Genomic DNA, 24,479 nt, shown 5'->3' with positions numbered 1-24,479 from the left:
GTGTCTGAAAACCATTCACATATTCTTCCAGCACGATGAACCCAAATTTTGTCGTGTTGAAAAATAGGGGTAGCAATAGCAAGCAGATGTTGATTGAAAAGCAACACCTGATCGTTCAGAATGTTTAAATACAGTTACTGGTTCGTGTTAGTGATCGTCTCAGTGAGCGGGCCAAGTCATCAAAAGTATAATACCCCCCAAAACATCACGATTCACTTCCGGCTTGAACCTGACGTTCCACACATTCAGCATGCAACGCTTCACATGATCTTTGGTGCACTCGACGACGTGCGTCATCTGAATATAGACAAAACCATGATTCGTCAGAGTACATTACGTTCCGCCGATCAGCTACCGTCCACTTTCGACTATTTCGATTTATGTGCCTCTGTGAGCAATGGCCTTCTGCGATGCGACCGACTCCAGATGTTCACTACGTCCAGTTCTGGTCTTAATGTTCTCTCGCTTACAGTTGGTGATGGACTCTCATTCATCGTCTGCAGCAATTCCTGCTGAGTTTGGAAGCGATTTTGATTCAAAAGCCGTGAAACGCGTCTCCGGTAGGATTTTTTTCCGACCACAATTCAGGAGTCGTGTTTCGTGGTCACGTTTGTTACACCACTGCCTGTAGACACGTTGAACAGTCTGCCGCGAAACACCAACAGATCCATCAATTTCCCACACCATAATATATGGCCATGGGCGCTGCCAATCACGACTATCCCTTTACGCTACTCTGTCACGTCCTTACATTTACCCATGTTTGCGTACAATGTCCACTTGGATCATAAATGTCCTAACTGACGGCTTATTATTTTGAGGAAAGTGGTCTTGGTGACTGAACCGGGGACCTAGAAACGACGGAGAGGCTTCGTCCCTCCGTAGCCCTCAGTGGTTCACAACCCCACGACAGGCCACAGCAGTCCACCCACCCCACCGCCACCCTACACCCGAACTAGGGTTATTGTGCGGTTCGGCCCCCAGTGGATTTTGCAGCCTTTACACTCGCAAACAGTCGAGATACATTTTTCAAATGCAAGTTGTACAATAATGCATTTTATTTTATTAATAATCCAATAATGTAAGTAATATGTTGGCAGATGCAATACTTATGCACTTCTACCGATGATTATTGGAATTCAGTAATTAACTGCATGATTCTCTTAGTATTTTACCTACCAGTCCGTAATTATTCACATGATTTGTTCTGTACACTTAAACATAAATTGCTAATGACTGCTGAAACGTAACTTATGGATACTTGTTGTTATCTTTGTAATGGAAGTGGATAGTATCATAATTCATCACTGAGTATGGTGTGGTTATCGAATAATTCAGTTGAGACAAATATGTGATATTTCTTTCAAAACAAAATATTAATTTTGCATCATTGTAACGATGAACACTATTGTGTGCACGTTATTCTGGCATCAATGCGGCAGTGGTAATTATCTATGCCAATTCATGTCTGAGTATGAAAAATTTAATGTTTGCTAACAGCGGTTAAAATTTATGCTTGATATTCTATCGGTTTCGGAGTGTAAAGAAGTAATGCTATCACAATTACTTCGTACCCTTCACCATTCTGCGACATCCTTTCCACATGACATTTCCGCTATTGAATGAATCACAACTGGAAGTGTTCCGTAGTTTCGCAAATGATATATCAGATGAAATCAGAAATGATATATCAGATCCCATTGTCGAGTTCACTAAAGAACTAGGTCAAATTAGATGTTTTATACAACATTTCGGTTTTACATTGAATGTTATTACAAGTCTACGGATTCATGCTGTGTTTTGTATTGCAGCAAGTAGGATATTTGGAAAAGCGCACATAAATGATCCTAGCACACGAAATATATGGGTTTATATGTGTTACCAATTGTTTCTTTTGCAATTTACGACGTACATTACATATCCCGCTGGGATTTCTACAGCAGTACCAGGAGAGCTTGGAAAAACAAATGAGTTACGAAATGACGTCTAATTCACGATACTGCCGCTAGGAGACTAGTAAGCAGCAATGGCTGACAATGGAAGACTGACGACACAGCAACGATCAGCAGTTGTGCTACTTTTTCATGAAACGAAAAGCCTTGCTGTGACTCAGAGGCGTTTTCGACAACATTTTAACAAACGATGGGTCCCTTGCAAGAAGACCATCCACAGGTTGTACGATAAATTTGTACAGGAAGGAACAGTATTGGAAGCGAAGCGATCTCGGCCTAAGCCTATTTGTTCCCCGGAGGATATTGAAGCGGTACGAGTTGCTGTACAGAGAAGTCCCGGGAAATCGTGTAGAAAGGCAGCAGTGCAACTGGGAATATCCAAACGCTCCGTTCAACGCATTCTTAAAAGTGACCTCCATATGTACCCATACAAGATGACCTGTGCACAGAAGCTCACTGAAGAACACAAGCAGCAGAGACTACTGTTTGCTCAGTGGGCGGAGGATAGGGAAGAAACTCTCAACAACGTTTGGTTTTCAGACGAGGCGCATTTTCATTTAGACGGTGAGGTTAACAAATAAAATGTACGCTTTTGGGGCACTGAAAACCCACAAGTGCTTCATGAATGACAACATTATGCTCCGAGGATTACAACGTGGGCAGCAATTTCCAGTCACGGACTTATTGGACCCTTTTTCTTTGAAGAAACTGTGAACAGCGAGCGTTATTTGAGGATGCTTCGCAATAGCTTCATTCCACAGCTTCTTGCTACTGCCTTGCCCATAAACACGCAGTGGTTCATGCAAGATGAAGCAAGGCAACATACTGCAAACACTGTGTTGGAGTTTTTGCACGACCATTTCGACATGCGGATCATTTTACTCAGGTTTTCAGGTCGCTTCAATGACGGACAAAATTGCCCCCCTCCCCCCCCCCCCCCCCAATAGTCCAGACCTCAATCCATCTGACTTTTTTCTTTGGGGGTACCTAAAGGAAAAAATTTTCCCGAAACGTCCACGTGATTTAATGGAGCTCAGAAGACTTATTTTTCAAGCTTGCAGTGAAATTACGGAAGACATGTGCCGTAGGGTAATCACTAACTTCAGTGTTCGTCTGAAGGAAGTTAGGAAACGAAATGGTGGACATATTGCGCATGTGCTGAGTTAGAACAAATCTCTATGGACGGCTCTTCATTGGTTCCTTTCATCTACATCTACATCCATACTCCGCAAGCCACCTGACGGTGTGTGGCGGAGGGTACCCTGAGTACCTCTATCGGTTCTCCCTTCTATTCCAGTCTCGTATTGTTCGTGGAAAGAACGATTGTCGGTATGCTTCTGTGTGGGCTGTAATCTCTCTGATTTTATCTTCATGGTCTCTTCGCGAGATACACGTAGGAGGGAGCAATATACTGCCTGACTCTTCGGTGAAGGTATGTTCTCGAAACTTTAACAAAAGCCCGTACCGAGCTACTGAGCGTCTCTCCTGCAGAGTCTTCCACTGGAGTTTATCTATCATCTCCGTAACGCTTTCGCGATTACTAAATGATCCGGTAACGAAGCGCGCTGCTCTCCGTTGGATCTTCTCTCTCTCTTCTATCAACCCTATCTGGGACGGATCCCACACTGCTGAGCAGTATTCAAGCAGTGGGCGAACAAGCGTACTGTAACCTACTTCCTTTGTTTTCGGATTGCATTTCCTTAGGATTCTTCCAATGAATCTCAGTCTGACATCTGCTTTACCGACGATCAACTTTATATGATCATTCCATTTTAAATCACTCCTAATGCGTACTCCCAGATAATTTATGTAATTAACTGCTTCCAGTTGCTGACCTATTTTGTAGCTAAATGATAAGGGATCTATCTTTCTATGTATTCGCAGCACATTACACTTGTCTACATTGAGATTCAATTGCCATTCCCTGCACCATGCGTCAATTCAGATTGTATTGACAATAAAGTTTATATTCAAAAACAAAATGGTAACACATTTCGTGCGCCACCCTCTAATTTGTTCTACATAGTTCAAAATGAGTTTCAGAATGAAGTAATAGGTTTGAGGTGCATAGTTTCTTGCACTTCTATTCGGATTCTAAAGCAAATGTTGGACAACTCTTACGATGAACGAACGTACCGAGCTGTCCCAACCGGTAGTTGATGGTGACGAGTATGACTCCATAGGAGACGAGGAAGTCCGGGCCGTACTCCCTGTCGGACCCGCCCCCGCGGATGAACCTCCCCCCGTGGACCCAGAACATGACTGGCAGCCCAGCGCCCTGCTCTGGGACGCCCGGCACGTACACGTTCAGGTAGAGGCAGTCCTCGGAGCCGTCGCCCGTGTTCTGCACGCAGTCGCTGCCGTACGCGGTCGCATCCCGCACGCCTTCCCAGTTCGTTGCTGGCTGTGGTGTCTGTCAACATATCAGTATAAACACAAGAGTTATTTTGTACGTAATAGGTAAGGATGAGACTTGGAAGGTGTAATGTAATAAAATAATTTTTTTTATTATTTTGTGACTATTAGTGTAACGTAATAAAATAAAATATGAGCCGCGACTTATACAAAAAAGAAACACACATTAATGCAATGGCTCAGCATAAAAGAGAAATAACTAATGTAGGAATATTATTAAGTGTGTAATATGTTGTTTAATTTAGCCCGACGTGTATAAGCACTCAGTAAACTAGCTCAGTTCTCAGGATAGTTACGTAATCGTCTATAATTAATTGTCCTTTTCTTATTTATCCAACACTAGGCTCGTGAGAAGTCGTGTGCTTATTGCACCAGAGAATATTTTCCAAGTCTGTTCGATGTACACTACTGCAGTACGTAACTTCATGTCGTAGTTTCGTCTCGATTCCCCAATATAAGATAACGAGAGTAGCATTTACAAATGAAATCCTATAATGGAACTGGAATCCTGTGCCCAGACCTTTTCTGCCTGGGATGTTATTTCGTTATACAGGGTGTTACAAAAAGGTACGGCCAAACTTTCAGGAACCATTCCTCACACACAAATAAAGAAAAGATGTTATGTGGGCATGTGTCCGGAAACGTTTAATTTCCATGTTAGAGCTCATTTTAGTTTCGTCAGTATGTACTGTACTTCCTCGATTCACCGCCATGATTTCACACGAGATACTCTACCTGTGCTGCTAGAACATGTGCCTTTACAAGTACGACACAACATGTGGTTCATGCACGATGGAGCTCCTGCACATTTCAGTCGAAGTGTTCGTACGCTTCTCAACAACAGATTCGGTGACCGATGGATTGGTAGAGGCGGACCAAATCCATGGCCTCCACGCTCTCCTGACCTCAACCCTCTTGACTTTCATTTATGGGGGCATTTGAAAGCTCTTGTCTACGCAACCCCGGTACCAAATGTAGAGACTCTTCGTGGTCGTATTGTGGACGGCTGTGATACAATACGCCATTCTCCAGGGCTGCATCAGCGCATCAGGGATTCCATGCGACGGAGGGTGGACGCATGTATCCTCGCTAACGGAGGACATTTTGAACATTTCCTGTAACAAAGTGTTTGAAGTCACGCTGGTACGTTCTGTTGCTGTGTGTTTCCATTCCATGATTAATGTGATTTGAAGAGAAGTAATAAAATGAGCTCTAACATGGAAAGTAAGCGTTTCCGGACACATGTCCACATAACATATTTTCTTTCTTTGTGCGTGAGGGATGTTTCCTGAAAGTTTGGCCGTACCTTTTTGTAACACCCTGTATAAAGAAAATCTGTAACTAAAATTGTGAAATTATTATTAGCTGCCTCCGGTCTCGTGGGATCTGAAATATGGTTAATTGTCCTAACCGACGGCACGTCTCGTGAATGAGCTAAAAGAAAAATGTTAAAGATTTTTTTAAGATGGCGCCTAACAATGAAAATTCTTTGTTAAGGCCCATATCTACTTAAGGCAGTCTAGTTATCAGACTAACAATAGACTGACCGCATACACAAAATTCTTTTGACAAAATAACCATTATCAGCCAGTACAGCAAGATAAGCTGTACACAAGAACGTCCTCTTAGGTCCGAATCCAAGCAGGTAACATAAGCGAATGACAATGGAAAGATAGTTCATACATAGAAGAGCAAGAGTCCATGGAATAACATGCCCATTGTAGTTCTATCTATTTTTCTTTGGCGTACTTCTCGATTATTTATAAAAATTTTCGTAATATTTAGTTTACATTTTTTTAAAACCCAAGTCCACCCAGGAGAAACAGTACAAAGGTAAGAAAATAAAGTGATAGACGAAGGACGTTGTTGCTATTTTCTCATTAAAAAAGGAACTGTTCAATAAAATTTGAGAGAGAGTTTAGGAAAAGAAAACCCATCGAGTTGAGGATACTAGTTCAGAATTCATAGAGTATGGGAATAACCTCGCACTGAAAGACTCAATCATTTTCAATATCTCTCCTATTAAGGAAGAAACACCGCTAAGTTGAATACTGCTCTTATAACATTTATCTTTCGATGAAAGAAACAATAGAATTATTACACAGGTAAAAATGTACTAAAACTGGATACAAATAATACTCCACAATACCGAACAAACTTAGACATGTGTGCTCGTGAATAGGCATTGATTATGGTGCTACAAAACAATTTGGAAAACGTACAGAATACAATATAGCTAAACAGATGTAACACAATGATTTCTGGAAGGATTCAAGCAAGTGAAGACAAAATTCCTATGTCTAACCCTTCAAGAACGTGTATATCTAAACGCTTTACAAGAAACGTTAAGGTCTAATACAAAAATACCAAAATAGTGGTGAACGTGTAATCATGAATAGCGGTGCCCGACAAGGGCCCACACTAATGTTCGTTAACACTTAGAAGAGGACGTATTATACGAGTTCTGACCACGGCGAGCCAAACTTCACGCACGCCGAGTGTGGCTTTGCTCACTCCTTCCCAGAAGTAGCCCGCGACATTTCATTGAGCACTGCGGTGAGGTATTTTTCGGTCAGTACAACTCTCTTCAGTTCAGCAGAATCGTGATGTCAGCGCTGTTTAACCTTCGCTATTTGCTCGTGGCATAAAGGACGTTCACAGGTCCAGTGGCTGTTCGCAAAAAAGAGGTAGTCTAGCGATCTGTCGTCACAAACCTTTAAGAATGAATGACAATGACAGAAGAGAGGGATAAGAATTCTCAATGTATATAATATTATGCAGACACAAAAGCGATGGGTACGGCAAATCTGCTATGACACCATATTATAATCCCGTACAGAGAGATACTGTCAGGGTAATATATCCAAACCATCAAACCATCACTTGGGGGAGGGGGGGGGGGGGGGGAGGTACGAAGACATAACATATAAAAATATTCGGTAACGACCGATATTAGTATCAAACCCATCGTTTTCGGGGTCATTAGACTCATTGGTGACAGCCACGCTGACGTTTCACCCAAGGAGTTGGGTTTACGGGTGAAGGCGAATAGAGAGAGACAGTGACATATAGCACGTGAAGGAATTCCTACCATAATTAGCAGAAAATCACTTACTGTGTGGAAAAATTTACTGGAACTTTAAGGCACCCTTTGCACTCCGTTGCTGAGGTTTTAGAGTAAAAAGGAGTGACATAAAAGCATAACTCAGAAACGCCTGGAGCAATTTCAAAGATGACTCATTATTTGCGTAAAAGAACTGTGAGAGTAGGATACGCTTACTATCTCTAGGTTGGAGATGACGATAAGAAGGGGTGACAAGTAGAACCGTCCGAAAACGACCTGTTGGTATTTCTATACATTAAATGAATTAGCAATTGCGAATAAGGACAACCATCAGCTGTAGAGTGGAATGACGACAATGAAAATTTGCGCCGGATCGGAACTCGAACCCGGATTTCCCGCTTAGGGAGCGGTTGCTTTACCATTTAGCTATCCGTACACGGCTCACGGCCAGACCCAGACTTCCATATGTCGTCAACCATGCGCCTACGACCGGTATTCGTACATCCATTATGCATATTCCCGTACAGGTTACACGTTGTAGTTGAAAGTCGCTTGCCCGATATCGGCAGATAAATACGATATCGCAGTGCCTGTGTTATTCTGATTACGATGTTAAGTTTCAAAGGATGTTGAAAAATGCATGAACCACGTCATATTTCAAGGTCAAAGATCATGCCACACGGCTCAGTATCACAGATACATTTGTACTCTCTAGAATCGCGTGGTGTTAAACAGCGGCGTTAGTTACGGGCAGAATTACAAGTTTCCACAGAATCTAGAGAAAACTGCAGGACGAAACCAGAAGAGATAAGGATGAAGTTTGCGTACAAATATGTGTGGAATATCTTAAAGGTTTGTGAAACATATTTTTGTGTGAAATACGAGGATAAATGACGTATGCGTGCACGGGAGAAGCTGTGAGCAAAAAGCAAGTGTGTTCGTTAAATCTGGAAAATCTGCGCTTTTCACATGGTCAGTTATATATTGCATGCTCACAAGTGGGACAGCTGAAAAATTCATGTGTTTTTGCAATTATATATCTCAAAGCACTTAAATAAACGTTTAGAAATTTAATTTAATGCTCATAAAATCAAATCCTTTCATTTATTTTGAACATGCAGATCTGTTTGCTTTATGTATGTGTTTATATGTATAAAGAAAAAGAGGCAGATAAATTATGTGCAATACTTTATTATAGAGATGAAAACTTGTTTGCAAACGTATGTTATTGATTCTATTGGTGAAGAAGATTTTTGGGGGAATTTTTCAAGGTAACCAATGCATTCGCAAGAATGAAACATCTTTTTTTGTCAAAACTGTTAATTAAAGGAAATCTTTCTCTCACACAAAATTAATAACATGCCTGATTAGTGTTAATTTGATCTCTTTTTTCTTTATGTCACAAATAACGCAATTGGTTGAAAGTCCTGAGAGAATTTCGTAATTGTTAGTGTCTTCTTATGTTGTACAGTCTTTTTTGTCAATAACCAGAGTTTAATTTTTGCCGAGAACGTCTTTAAGTAAAACCCTCCTTCATCTTTCATATTAAAGGTTCGAATATTTTGTCGTGTGTGCATTGCACCTTACGCCACACGGAGCCACAGATTGTTTCTGACAAGCAAAAACTGAATTTTGTACTGTGTAGTTTATTTTTTCTTTGGCTGCTGCATCTGTCGATTTATGTTTGCTTTCGAGAACGTCAGTACACCAAATACAAAACAACATGCTGAGCGTAAGGTACTTTTTTTTTCGCGGCAGATTTCACTTTGCATTCTTATTAGGAAACAGTTGCTAGGCAGGATTATCAGGTGCTATGCTAAGCAAACAGATTAATTTACAGTGAACAGTGCAGGTAATCTCAGTTATTTTTCTTCTGATTACAGCAGCATTTTCTTTTCCTGGACATTTCGATCAGAAACTGCACTCCATGTCAAGCAACTTTCATAATATATTTTCGTTAAATAGTTTTCACTGAGTACGCAGTTAGTTACTTTTGGCATTTAATTAGCTCAACTTTCATTATTTAAAATTCAGTATCTCACTAAGTTCAAAGTTTTGTTTCACGACACTGATCACATGCGCAACACAGGGCCAACTAACAGTCAGTACTGCTCAGCGTTTGAATACGATAACTAAAGCACACGTTGCACGAGGAGGAAGTTCTTGAAAAAAGAATATTCTGTATTTTCATTTGTAGATAGAATTTTATGGAATGCTTACACTAGTATTATTATTTAGGATAGCGTGTCGTCATTAACGGGATTCACAGATTGTAGATTCTATTAGCAAGAAACTGGTCTAAGTAGCTTAAAGTAGTATGTTACCCTGTGTCGGACTGAAGTTTGTCGGTGTTGGTGGGTATTAAACTCTGCCATTCGATCACAACGGCCACGTTGTATGGGGTCAGACAAATCCTCACCTTTAGGTTGGCCGCTCTGTGTGCTCGGCATCACGTAAAAGCCCCTCAATCATATTACAATGATATCATGATATGTTGCAGAGATATCCCCTGATTCATCCTAGAAAAATTGTTTGTAACCGCGATGATATACGACCCGCAAAGGATTACGGACACACGATTCAACACATGGGTGAAATTAAAATGTGAGAAATTTGAGTTAAATCGTGGAAAATAGAAATAATCCAGAACTCTGCTAATCTTGAGTCTCCTTTTGCTCGAGAGTCCATTATCATGTATCTATTTTGTGTAACTGTCTCTGTTTTAGGATTCATCACGACATATAATTGTTCCTTTCCTTTGAAAATAATTAATACATCAACAGGACAGATGCCAATGACGCAGCAGAAATGGAACTGGAGTGGCCTCCATGCAGAGTGCAATTATCCGTAAGACCTGTTGCTTTTAGGTTTTTCCGCGGTTTCTCTAAATCACCTGGACTGGTATTATTTAAGCTAATTTCCTCTTCTTTCTTGTCTGTAGTGACTTCTGGACTATTTCCTACGACGTTGTCGCCGAAGCAACGATAGTAGCGTGGTGGTACAATTTCTTCTCTGCACGGAACCGTGTATTAGAATAATCAACTAGGCCCAGAAAGCACCAGCAACGCTTCACTATGACGGTGACTTCTGTGAAGGTAACACTATTGAATACAGTAAGAAGGTACAACATAGTACAAACAGTTTTCCAATGTCTTATCTAAACCAATAAGGCAGTTCCTAAAATTCCAATACGAATGTCAGTTACAACATTTACTGCTGAGAGGGTCTTACACCAATGCGTACATCCCTGTAACGAGAAATCGGAACTTCTCGTATTACATCTGAAATCTCCATAATAGTTTTAATACACGATACTGATCTCGTATTAATCGCCATAGTCTCTTATTGGCGTTGGCAATTTGATAAAACAGTGTTTATAATCGGAAGAAAACTCACCTGGAATCGTAGCTCTCCAATAGGGGGTTGTGCATAGGGAATGCCACGGAATGCCGTGTAGGACGTGTTGTATAGACCTGTGGCAGTGGTTCCTCGTAGAGTCCCCTGCTGCACCGTTACTAGCACGTCCTCAGCCTGCAAGTTAAACATTTTAAAATAGGGGTGTAAGAATACGCTATGTCCACAACAACAAAATACACAATTCTTACACTGATGAGTCAAACATTATGATCACCATCCGTCGCGAGACTGAACGCGGGCCTGGTTGTGTTTCAGGTACGTGATATACGAGGATGAGTCAAATGAAAACCTTAAATATTTTTTAAATATTATTTATTGTGCAGAAGTGGTACAAAGCTGTATCACTTTTCATCACAATCTCCCCCACGCTCAATGCAAGTCCTCCAGCGCTTACAAAGTGCATAAATTCCTTTCGAAAAAAATTCTTTTGGTAGACTGCGCAAACACTCATGCACCGCGTGGCGTACCTCTTCATCAGGACGGAATTTCTTTCCTCCCATTGCGTCTTTGAGTGATCCAAACATATGGAAATCACTTGGGGCAAGAACTGGTGAATATGGTGGATGAGGAAGACACTCAAAATGCAGGTCTGTGATTTTTGCAACTGTTGTACGGGCAGTGTGGGGGCTTCAGTTGTCATGTTACAAAAGGACGCCTGCTGACAGCAATCCATGTTGCTTTGACTTGATTGCAGGCTGCAGATGATTTTTTAGGAGACCTGTGTATGATGCACTGGTGACAGTGGTCCCTCTGGGCATGTAATGCTCCAAAATGACGCCTTTTTCGTTCCAAAAGAGAGTCAGCATAACCTTCCCTGCTGATGGTTCTGTTCGAAACTTCTTTGGTTTTGGTAATGAGGAATGGCGCCATTCCTTGCTCGCTCTCTTCGTGTCCGATTGGTGGAAGTGAACCCAGGTTTCGTCCCCAGTAACGATTCTTGCAAAGAAGCCATCACCTTCTCGTTCAAAGCGCCGAAGAAGTTCTTCACAAGCATCAACAGATCGTTCTATCATTACAGAAGTCAGTTGCCGTGGCACCCATCTTGCAGGCACTTTGTGAAACTGGAGCACATCATGCACAAAGTGGTGTGCTGACCCATGACTAATCTGTAAACATGCTGCAATGTCATTCAGTGTCACTCGGCGGTTTTCCTTCACTATGGCTTCAACTGCTGTAATGTTCTGTGGAGTCACAACTCGTTGTGCCTGACCTGAACGAGGAGCATCTTCCACTAAAGTCACACCATTTCCGAACTTCCTACTCCATTCGTAGACTTGCTGCTGTGACAAATATGCATCACCGTACTGAACCTTCATTCGTCGATGAATTTCAATAGGTTTCACACCTTGACTATGCAAAAACCGAATAACAGAACGCTGTTCTTCCCTGGTGCAAGTCGCAAGTGGGACGGCCATCTTTATGCCGATACTGCGACGGTATGTGCGCATCTGCACTATGCTGCTACCTACAGGCCATTCTGCACGCTGTCTGTTGCACGCTTACCAACTTACAGGATAACTGCGCGAAATTTCGATTTGTTATTACAGATTTAAGGTTTTCATTTGACTCACCCTTGTAGTAAGGGAAGCATAGCAGAGACGAACGGAGAACCATTCCAGCGACAATACGAGCTCCAAAGCTGCAAACCCTCCGACATAAGCGGCTTTCACAAACGTTTGGTTGTCATGGTCCAGTGAATGTAAGCGAGCATCTCAGCGAAGCTGCTCTGTTGTACACTTGTTACTTTCATGAGCATCTATTGAAAGTGTTTCAAAAGACGCCGGAACCACGAGAAAGCGACAAGGTGTTTGACGTACACGCTACATCACAGAACGCGATAAAGCAAGATAATTAGCGATCTGTGCCAGATTTGACGACACAGTACAATTTTCGTGCAGTTAGAAGTGTTTCGGAGCGTAGCGTGCAAAAGTCCATGCGTGAAAAATTTTTACCGTGACTCAGAAAATTAAGAACTGGACACGCCTTTAAAACACTAGCTGTAAATAGTGTGCACAACAGAATGGATAATGCGAATAATTTATAGCCCTAGCTAAGGACCCGCAAGAGCAAAGTTATAAACAAATAAATTTGATATGAATGGACGGTGTTAACAGAAACAAGCTCTGGATTAACACAGTAATTTATACAATTAAAGACATATTAAACCAATCAGACCATAAAATACCTGTTGTGGTGACGGTTATACTGAAAAACTCATACATCCACCAAAGCAATATTGGACTTGAGACAGATTGTTGAAATGACTTAGAAAGTGCGAACCAAGAGTTCCACTATGACACTGTTGCTGCTAATCATGCTCACCGTAGTTATTCACCAACAGACGTGCAGAATGCTGCCATCGTACATGTGGTTCTGCAATAGAAAACGAGCGCAGCACTTTCGCCAGCACCAACGCTGGACCGCTTTCGTCTCCTAAGATATGCGCCGAGATGCACACGGCTTTCCATTTCTAAATGAACGCTACTGATGTTCACAAAATTGTGCACACTTTCGCATCCCTTCGCCGATATTTTCGGTGCGCAGGAGGTGCGCACACTCTTAGGCCCTGATATTTCTTACCAACAATCACAGAATATGAGCATTCAGCCAGCCAATGGAGAGGTTCCTTCAAGCACAATAATCGCGCCAGGACAACGCATCGTAATAAAACCCCGCCGGCCGCTGTGGCCGAGCGGTTCTAGGCCTTTCAGTCCGGAACCGTGCTGCTGCTACGGTCACAGGTTCGAATCCTGCCTCGTGCATGGATGTATGTGATGTCCTTAGGTTAGTTAGGTTTAAATAGTTCTAAGTTCTAGGGGACTGATGACCTCAGAAGTTAAGTCCCATAGTGCTCAGAGACAGTTGAACCATTTTTCACACGCTCAGCGTCCCGACTGGGTCGACGTCAGATGGCCGTCTTTTTCGTTGCATTCACTGCCCTGCCTGTCCTAGATCCAGCGATCTTCGCATTTCCACGCACTCACAGAAAGGATAAAGAGAAAAGGAAATTTATACCATGTATAACGTAATGATATAAGCTGGTAGGGTCTCAGTACATTCAGTCACTGCAATCCAGCCTATTTTACAAGGTGTACAACTTTGCTTCCGCCGTTTGCCGATAGGTGGCGACAACGGTAAGTAGCGGTCGAATGAAACAGATCGCAGACGTCGGGCATTTAGCTTGGACCTCGGTCAACATAACCTCATTCAAACATTGTGTCTGCATCTTAAAATTTTTCTTCATTGAAAATGTCAAAAAATGGTTCAAATGTCTCTGAGCACTATGGGACTTAACTTCTGAGGTCATCAGTCCCCTAGAACTTAGAACTACTTCAACCTAACTAACCTAAGGACATCACACATCCATGCCCGACGCAGGATTCGAACCTGCGACCGTAGCGGTCACGCGGTTCTACACTGTAGCGCCTAGAACCGCTCGGCCACTCCGGCCAGCGAAAATGTCAGTTTACGAGCCTAATTCTCGACAATCGCGGGAGTTGTTACTGTTTTGTTTCAATATGATGAAAACAGCTGCTGAGTCTCATCGAATGCTCTCAGGTGCGTATGATAAGGAAGCTATTAGTGAAAGAACGTGTCGTGAGTGGTTTCAACGCTTCAAGAACGATGATTTTAACGTTGTAGACCGGCATAGTGGTGGAAGAGAGGATGTTTTCGAAGATGCAGAATTGGAGACATTGCTGAGTGAAGACCCACGTCAAACTCAAGAAGAATTGGCATGATTAGTAGGAGTGACACAGTAAGCCATTTCAAAACGTCTCAAGGCCATGGGCATGATTCAGAAAGAAGGAACTTGGGTCCCGTGTGAGCTGAAACCAAGAGACGCTGAACGGCGTTTGTGTGTTTGTGAAAAGTTGCTTCAGAGGCAAAAACGGAAGGGATTTCTCTATCGCATTGTGACCGGGGACGAAAAATGGGTTCATTACGATAACCCTAAACGCAAAAAATCATGGGGATATCCCGACCATGCTTCCACGTCGACGGCCAAACCGAATATTCACGGCTCCAACATCATTCTCTGCATTTGGTGGGCCCAGCTCGGCGTCGTGTACTATGATGTGTTAAAACCAAGTGAAACAATCACAGGTGCTCGTCATCGAACGCAATTAATACGTATGAGCAGAGCATTGAAAGACAAACGGCCGCAATACAGCGAGAGGCACGATAAAGTGATTTTGCAGCACGACAACGCTCGACCCCACGCTGCAAAAAAGAGGTCAACACGTACCTGCAGACGTTAAAATGGGAAGTCCTATCCCACCCGCCGTATTCTCCAGACATTGCTCCCTCTGACTATCACCTGTTTAGATCAATGGCGCATGGCCTGGCTGACCAACACTTGCGGTGTCATGAAGAAGTCACAAATTGGATCGATTCGTAGACCGCTTCAAAAGGTGAACAATTTTTTTGACGCTGGATTCGTACACAGCCCGAAAGATGGGAGAAAGTAGTGGCCAGTGATGGAAAATACTTCGAATGTTACATGTGTAACCAATTTGTTTCATTAAAGCCTCAAATGTTGGGGAAAAACGGCGGTAGCAAAGTTGCACACCTTGTAATAAGACATTGATATCGTATTCTACACGCTTATTACCTTCTAATTTCTGAGTCATTCTCAGATTAAATCAAAAGGGCACCTGAAATGGCTTGCTGCTTTTCAAATGTTCACAACTCATTATTCAACATATAGCCCTGCAAGACCTGTACGTGAACATGATAGCCCAATGACTGCGTCGCTAACGATTGCAATGGACGCAGGATCGTGGAAACGTGTTCTTTCGTCAGATGCAATCACGTTTCTTGTTACACCAGCTCGATGGTAGTGTCTGGAGATCCCGTCATCCCGGCGAGTAGCTGCTTAAAACATGCACTGCGCCACGGACGTAGGCTTGTGAGGGCAGTATTATGCGGTGGCGGTCAATCATTTTGGCTTCCATTGGACCAGTGGTGGTAATCAAAGGCACCGTGACAACTGTCGTCCGTATGAGCATTATTGCGAACCACCAGCATCCTTTCATGCTTGACGTCATAACTGTCAGCGATGGCATCTTACAGCAGCAAAACTACCCGAATTCCAATGGCAGATAGGTGCAGCCGTGGCTTGAAGAGTATGGTAGTGATCTCACGTTGATATCTTGGCCAGCAAATTCGCCTGATATAAACCTGATGGACGCCAGCTCAGCGGCGACAAATCGTCTGCCCGTAATTTATGAGAATTGCGTGATAGATGCATTGAGCTCTGGTGACACATACATCCAGAAACCTACCAAGGACTTGTCTAATCCATGCAAAGCAGAACTGCTGCTGTATTGCGTTCCACAGGTGAATCAACACGCTACTAAGCAGGTGATCTTTATCTTGTGGCTCATCATTGCCTCTTGGGCAAAAAAGTTTTTAAAAAGCAGTAACCCTTTTGCAATGGAATAAAAGCGCTTTGCAGACAATAAGCTCTATGGTAAGTTCTATTCACAGGATTTCAACGTGAATTTAGAAACAGGAGCAATACATCAAGCTGTCCTGCCATGAAAGAAATATTACTTTCAGAATAACTGTGACGTAGTTGGCCCAATCAGATGGTGTGCACATAGAATGCATTTCAGTCATCCATTTTCATTCCTTCATGAAACTGCGATGTAGATACTGGACAAAAAAATCAGTTATACGACTCGAATGGAATACATAGCTTTCTTTGGCGACAGCAGGAGAATTAGCTCAAACATATTATCCACTACAGTTACCACTACTGTAAGACAGGACTCACTGATCATCGAAAGATGGCTCATGAAATGTACAAAGTGAACCTGAACACCACTGACAGAATATCATAGATGGTTCAGAGATATTTTCTGAGTTCGCATTAGGAATCAGGAGTCTCTGGTGTTTCGTCAACGAGGAACTGCACTTCGTTTCATTTGTTACCACCCAATCATTTTTGTACATGTACTGCATTCACCAAATATCTTCATAACACTGCAGATGTCAACCGCATGTGCAGTGAGATTTGTTTGGTAACTTATTGTATTGTATTGTATGTATTGTATGTTAACCGGGGGTCTAGAAACGACGGAGAGGCTCCGTCCTCGCCGCAGCCGCAGTGGTCCACAACCTCACGACGACCACCGCAGTCCACTTCACCCCTCCGCCGCCCCACACCGAACCACTCTTTCAGGGTTATTGTGCGGTTCGGCCCCCGTTGGGCCCCCCAGGGAACGTCTCACACCAGACGAGTGTAACCCCTATGTTTGCGTGGTAGAGTGATGGCGGTGTACTCGTACGTGGAGAACTTGTTTGCGCAGCAATCGCCGACATGATGTAGCTGAGGCGGAATAAGGGAAACAAGCCCGCAGTCGCCGAGGCAGATGGAAAACCGCCTAAAAACCATCCACAGACTGGCCGTCTCACCGGACATTGACACAAGTCTGCCGGGCGGTTTCGTGCCGGGGACCAGGCGCTCCTTCCCAATCCGGAAAGCCGTGCTTTAGACCGCATGGCTAACCGGGCGGGGTTTGGTAACTTAACTTCCACTTGCAGTACTACTCAACCATGATATTACTGCACTTGGTGTCCAGTGACAATTATCGGAATCATGCGGTGATGTCGCAGCAAAGAAGTACAGTGGTGACCAAGGAAAATGCATCGCACTGTCAAAACTTTCAGGCAGTTGTGCATATACAAGGGGGGGACAAAAATGGGGAGACACAAAAAATACAAGATATTACCATGCCTAATACGGTGTAGGAAAGCCGTTGGCATACGATATAGCTTCCAGTCGTCTCGGAATGGATGAATACAGTTCCTGTGTAGTTTTCAAGGTAATCTTGTACGATTCTTCCTGCAAAAGAATGGCAAGTTCAGGTAACGAAGATGGAGGTGGATCACGCATCCTTCTTTCCAAAGTAGACCACAGAGGGTCAATAATAATGAGATCTAATGGCTGTGGTGGCCAGAGGGGGTCAATTCATCCTCGTGCTCACAAAATCAGTGCTGGACGATGCGACCTGTGTGAACAGGAGCCCTGTCATCTTGGAACACAGCACCACCATTAGGGAACAAACAATTTACCATGGAATGGACCTGATCATCCAAAGCGGTCATATAAGCCTCGGCATTAACATGACCTTGCAGAGTACCTATGGGGCTCACGACGTACCATGACATGACTGCCCAAAGCATCACTGAATCCCCGCCCCCCTCCCCACCCCATTTTTCACATCTGTGACGTAAGGTCGGTCAGAGGTTGGAAACAGAGGGCAACAAGACTCATTTGACCAAATCACTTTCTTCCATTGCTTCATAGTCCTGTATAGTCATAGCACCGTGTTACACTGTTATGAGTGTTTGCATTGTTGCTCAGTGGTTTCGGAATTCCAGCTCACCTAACAGTTCCTGCTTATGGAGCTCTCTTTTGACCGAATTTTCTCATTTCAAGAAGACAGAAGGAGCGATCTGTTTTGTTTGCTAAAATATTCTAAACCCAAGATCGCATAACTATTTCTTTACTTCAAACAAGCAGCTTCGACAAACTTTGCTGTCGCCTTCATATATGTGACAAAGTACATGTACATGGACTATGTCTCATAACACGAATTAAGACATAATATTTGAGTTACAAGTTTTAGTTTGGCCTTACAAAAAGTAGAAGTAGAACTGTACATTTACATATATTTAAAAAAAAATTTCTCATGAAATGCGTTCATTTTAAGTTGGACCTCGTGTAAAAGTGTCATAACTAAAGTTGTCATAACTAAAATATTTAAAAACATAAAGCACCTTGTGCATATGGCCATGTCCACATACATACCGATCACAGATGATTATTAGGTCACAAAAACACAGTACGCATTAACACATCCGTTTACATAAACTTTACATGGTCTAAACACGGAAAATCCGCCTGAAACGGCGTATAAGGGACAACTGAGAGTTAGTATTGCGTGGTATAGCGTGTCACGGCCACTATAGTCCGATACACGAACGATGAAGGTTCGCGCATGTCGAGGCACGGACAGGGATGGCATTGCTGACGATTTCAAGCTACAGTTGCAGTATGCACATGCCCGTGCTTTCCTCTTGAATACCACCACCGTCAGCGATGACAACTCGCAACAATGAAATAGAAATTTACTAAACAATTCCCTACGGTCACGTTTAATGCTCGGATTACCTACGGCATTCAGGGCAGGGTGCTTAGAACACTACTGAACGCTCATTGGCTGTCGGGGTATGTTTGACGTAGATGCGCAGAACAAGCCTAAACTCGACCGTGATTGTTCGTGACTCTAACTACAGATGGCTCTTACATCGGTACCATGCGATCAGAGCGTAAATAGTTCTCTTTTCACATTTAAAATTAACTACTTTAGTGAGTGACCTTTAAGAATAGTAACGATGATAACGAAGTCTGTCGAGACTTGTTTTAAATAAAGAGCCGCCCGGGGTAGCCGTGCGGTCTAGGGCGTCTTGTCGCGGGCCGCGCGGTTCCCCCGTCGGATGTTAGAGTCCCCCAATCGGGCATGGTTGTGTGTTGTCGTCCTTAGAGGAAGTTAGTTAAAGTAGTGTGTGAGCTTAGGGACCGATGACTTCAGCAGTCTGGTCCCATAAGACCTTACCACATGTTAAATAAAGAAATAAAGAAAAGCTTATACCATTTTGACTTTAGAATGTTTTTAGCAAGGAGCCCCTTTGCGTTGTTCTGGTGCTGACGGTTCGCGAGTGCAACATTCAGTTCTGCAGTGACTTTTGCTGCTGTCATCCTCTAACTTTTCGCCATAATCCTCTTCAATGATAGTCTGTCGCGATCACTCAACAATCAGCTTTGTCCGCGTCTGACTCAGCAGATGACGTTTATTCCGCCTTATCTATATGCAGTATAAATCTTCGATGTTGTGCCTCTTGAAACACCAAACACTTCTGCTACCTTGGTTACGCGAGCACCAACAATTTGCCACGTTCGAATTCACTTAGCTCCGACATAATGCGTTCACAACTGCATAGAACACTAATTTTTGAGGACATTTCGCATTTCTCGTAGAGAAACAGCGGTTTGGCTAAAAGTGCTTTAAAAATTGATTAAAAACAGCAGCTGACGGTCGTGGCGTTAACACCACCAGCTCCATTCACGGCTACTGCCTACCATCACGATATGAGGGTCTGAGGATCGTCAAATATCGACCGAAACCAGTTACCATCGAAATAAATGTTTGAGATCGATGCTGTTTGTAATCCATTTTTAAAGTATACAGAACACTTCTGGCCATGACTAACCCTTGCGACGTATTGAGGATATTGTACAAGTGCCGCTTGTGGTCAAGTCCAACAGAGCAACCTGCAGGCTTTGTTAGCATTTGAATTTATGTTCAAACATGCATTTCTCACGGTGTTTCCATGTTTGTTCCCAACCCCTCTACCACCGAGTGGTTCAGCGTATCCTCGTGAAATGTCGTCAATAATGCAGTGTAGAGTTATTTGTAACCACGAGTACCCCCGAGAGTGGAAAATAGATAATAACGCGGGAATGCAGACACATTCAGTTGAAAAAGAGCTTGTATTCAAAGTTGAACAGTTTTGCCGGGAGAAAAGAAACCAGAACGCCACTACAGAAAGTAATCCAGCGGTAGCAAAAGTGCTTGGGAAGTCAGAAAGAACAGCAAAATACATTTTGAAAGTCTAAGGAAGTAAGAGAAACAATGGAAACAGCTAAAACTCCTAGAAGGCAAATGGGCCTGGAAAAGTAGATGCCTTCGATAAAGCACTTATCTGAAAAAATAAAACTTTTGGAGTATTATGAGCAGAAGAAGGAAATCTCAATTGAGAAAGCTGTTTACATTTTGAAAAACCGAGATAAGTTTTCGGGAGGAAGAGAAATATTTCGGAAAATTTTGAAAGAGATGGGATTTCTTGTAAAAAATGTGAAACAACAAAAAGTGGCCAAATAAACCAGTGAAATTCAAGGACGAAACGTAGGTTCGTACTCATTAAAGCATGAAAAAGCGGTGGCAGCACGAGAAAGTTCCGAGTGTAAAGACAAATAGCACTGCAGGCCAAAGAGCAGCTTTTGTCCATGCTGAAGGAGCAGTGAGTTCATGTATGGAGCAGAGTTAATTTATGATTCGAAATCTAATTCTTGGCGTTATTACGATGATATAAATGGAGATGTCTATCAGAAAAGTTTGGAATAGAAATAAATTTCTAACATCCCAGCTAGTAGTACAGCTGTTCTTAATAACGCACCGTATCATACATTTTAATAAAGCCCTCACTAACGCAAATTGCAAAAAGGACACATTCAGAGCAGAATCGGTTTTGAGTCGAGTTTAACAAGAAATGAGCTTTTAGAAATTGTGCATTATAAAAAGCCAAAGCCTGTTTTTAAACAGATTCAGTTTTAAAGAGTAAAGGATATAGTGATTTGAACACTTTAGAGTTAACCTGGAATGAATGAAAAATTGCAGAAAATAGTTTCTTCCATTGATTTAACTATCCTAAAATAAGTAACGAAAGAGCCTTTATCTAAGATTACCCCAAATGTTGGTGAAGAGCTTGAGAACATGTAAAAGGAAGTGAAAACGAAAACTGGCCCAGAGCTGGGTTAATGTAAGAAGCAATAGAGAATATAATAACCAGTGATAGTCTGGAGAGTGAAGATGAGTATGCACCACGTGACAACGACAGTGATATGGAAATTGACGTGGCGGATGAAACTGGAGCGGATTCCATTAAAACAAACATAGCAGATGACGAACCCAGCGTCCACATCTTGTATGAAGGACTATGCACATCTTAACTGTCATCGCTATTTTCATTGCATCACTGTGGTTGTACCGTCCATCCTTCCCTCTGGAACTCCGATTACCCATTGACTCACGATAAGCCGAACGAAGCATCCTCACTTCTAAGTGCAATAGTATTGTGGTCAACTAGTACTTGCTGTGGCCGACAGTACTGCCATATTACTCTCCACACTCAAGCTTACATTCAGTACTGCTTGGGTTTGTTTTTCCGGCAGTTCTAGTTACGTGTTAACAGTGACACATAGCAGTATGGATAGATTTACTGATAAAGAGTTGCCCGATATGCATCAGGTGTTGATATGCCGGCCCACTCAGCAGGTGGCGCACCAGATGCGGGAGTTCTCTCGCTGTAGGCGAGAGGGCAATGGGATGACCCGTGGTAGAGTGCCTATATAAATCTACGGAGCCTGCTGTTAGCACTGACAGCGTCGACGAGCTGGCGACCAGAGCGTCTGTGTACAGCCCGGCTGTGAGGAGTGGAACAAGCGGTACATTAGAAGCAATGGCCGAGGGAGACGCTTAGTGGCTGGCTGCTCAGTGGGTGGACAACACGAAGAAAGCGGTGGCTACTGCACGGTGGACGGTGTTCGGTGTTGTCCTGGTGCCTGAGACGTCTGTGGTGGGAGAGCACGGACTCTGAGCCTTTTGCTGTGTTCCCTGTACGCAAGATTCCCCTAGCAAGAGTATCACATTTGACAGCCTATCCTTAGTTGTTTTGACACTGCATTGCCTGAACATACAGTTCTCATAGATTTTACGTACCTTAGATCACGTATTGTGATGCATTTGTAGTGTTCTGTTGGTTTTCTGTCCAAGCTATTAAGCACACACCTTCCATTTTTTTCCTTTTTGAGGATTTAACCTGTGTGCATATATTTATTATTGTTTCCTTATGGAATTCCTTGTGTATAAATAAGTTCTACCTATAGCTCAGTTTTGGTTGATGTGTGCTGAACAATAAAATATCTTCGCACCTTCACAACTCTCAGTCACCTCCAATCCTCAACCTACTGCTGCTGCAAAATCTAGCGTATAAATGAGTTCACTATACGCAATCGAACAGCAGCATAACGACTCTGTGCTGCGGAGGAAGAAAGAAAAATTATCAGCTTGACGTCCTGTCGACAGCAAGGCCATTAGAGATGGAGCACAAGCTCCAAGAGAAAGGCAATCGGCCGTGCCCTATTCAAAATAAGCATCCCCAGATTTGCTTGGAACGATTTAGGGTAACAACAGTAAACCCAAATAAAGGTAGTCGGCCAAGGTAGTCGTTCACAGATTTTAGCTGTCCTCCCAAATGCGAGTAAAGCGTGCTAAGCACTGCAACACCTCACTCTACGTCTCTTCAGACATGTCTTCGCTGTCATCTGGGCTCTAGGCGCGCAGTCCGGAACCGCGGGACTGCTACGGTCGCAGGTTCGAATCCTGCCTCGGGCATGGATGTGTGTGATGTCCTTAGGTTAGTTAGGTTTAATTAGTTCTAAGTTCTAGGCGACTAATGACCTCAGAAGTTAAGTCGCATAGTGCTCAGAGCCATTTGAACCATTTGTCATCTGGGCTCAGTTCGAAGTGAGACTCATCACTGAAGACAGTTCTACTCCAGTCAATGAGATTCCACGCTAAAGGCCAGCTAGGTCGACGGATCCCTCCCCAATTGCGAAAGTTTGCAGCGTTATGGGCAGGGTCGTCCAACCAGCTCGGGATTTCGACGATATGACCTGCCAATTGGACAGAATTTGGCACGACATCCCTTAAAAGGACATCTAACAACTCTTCTGTTAGCACCAAATCGAATAAATGCTTGTATAAGGGCTAGAGCTGGACCAACCCGTTACTGAGTTGCTGAGTTTCTAAAGCTTTTTTTCTTGAATAAACCATCCAGTTTTTCTCAAATTGTAATCATTTGCTTGATTGTGCATGAAAATCGCATGTACAGATTTCTGTCCCATATTGATAATTCCCTTGCAGTGCGTCTTTTTTCCTTTAAATTGTGTGTTAGAACTTGTGTATTGTATTGTGTGTATTGAATTGGGGACCTAGAAACGACGGAGAGGCTTCGTCCCGCCGTAGCCCTCAGTGGTTCACAACCCCACAACAGGCCACAGCGGTCCACCCACCCCACCGCCGCCCCACACCGAATCCCGGGTTACTGTGCTGTTCGGCCCCCAATGTACCTCCCAGGAACGTCTCATACCAGACGAGTGTAACCCCGAATGTTTGCATGGTAGAGTAATTATGGTGTACATATACGTGGAGACAGTGTTTGCGCAGCAATTTCCGACATAAAGTAACTGAGGCGGAACAAGGGGAACCACTCCGCAGTCGCCGAGGCAGATGGAAAACCGCCCTAAAAACCAAACACAGGCCGGCCGGCACACTAATCCGCCGGGCGGACTCATGCCGGGGACAGGCACGCCTTCCCACTCGGGTAAGCAGCGCGTTAGACCACGGCTAGCCAGGCGGACATATTAGAACTTACTCATATTCCCCCTAGTCCCAAAGGCGTAGCTTTGGTGATACGCCATCACATCAGTGTTGTGTCTATGTTAATGTTGTGATGCGCTGTGATTGTGCTGTATGAGAAGCACATCATCTGCTGTGCATCTGATCATGGTTGTGACATTTCCCCAGCCTTGGCATACACAAACGTTATTCTTTTCGAAAACGTGGCGTCTCGCGACGCTGTTTTGAGTACCACCACCTATACACTCCACCTTTGACACCCAGTGTGCCACTGGGGCAGAAGGTTGGATAAAGAGGTAAGGTCACAACCTGTGCATCCCCCAATCCATGTTGCAGCACCTCAGTGTGAACAAACAAAAT

The 24,479-nt window shown here is 43.3% G+C and overlaps 1 protein-coding gene across 1 annotated transcript in view; it reads right to left on the bottom strand.

Annotated features, from left to right (window-relative positions):
* The window catches only part of LOC124606867 (juvenile hormone esterase-like), a 143,362-nt gene that overhangs the window by 85,080 nt on the left and 33,803 nt on the right, over positions 1 to 24,479 (bottom strand). Inside the window, exons 2-3 of the mRNA XM_047138955.1 lie at positions 10,828 to 10,962; positions 4,089 to 4,365 (exon numbers count right to left, since the gene is read on the bottom strand). Coding sequence (XP_046994911.1) covers positions 4,089 to 4,365; positions 10,828 to 10,962 — 412 coding nt within the window. The remainder of the gene's footprint in view (positions 1 to 4,088; positions 4,366 to 10,827; positions 10,963 to 24,479) is intronic.

Source organism: Schistocerca americana, chromosome 3 (genome assembly GCF_021461395.2).
Source record: "Schistocerca americana isolate TAMUIC-IGC-003095 chromosome 3, iqSchAmer2.1, whole genome shotgun sequence".
NCBI lineage: Eukaryota > Metazoa > Arthropoda > Insecta > Orthoptera > Acrididae > Schistocerca > Schistocerca americana.
The sequence above is the reverse complement of the archived record's forward strand: the minus strand, read 5'-3'. Positions and strand labels throughout refer to the sequence as shown.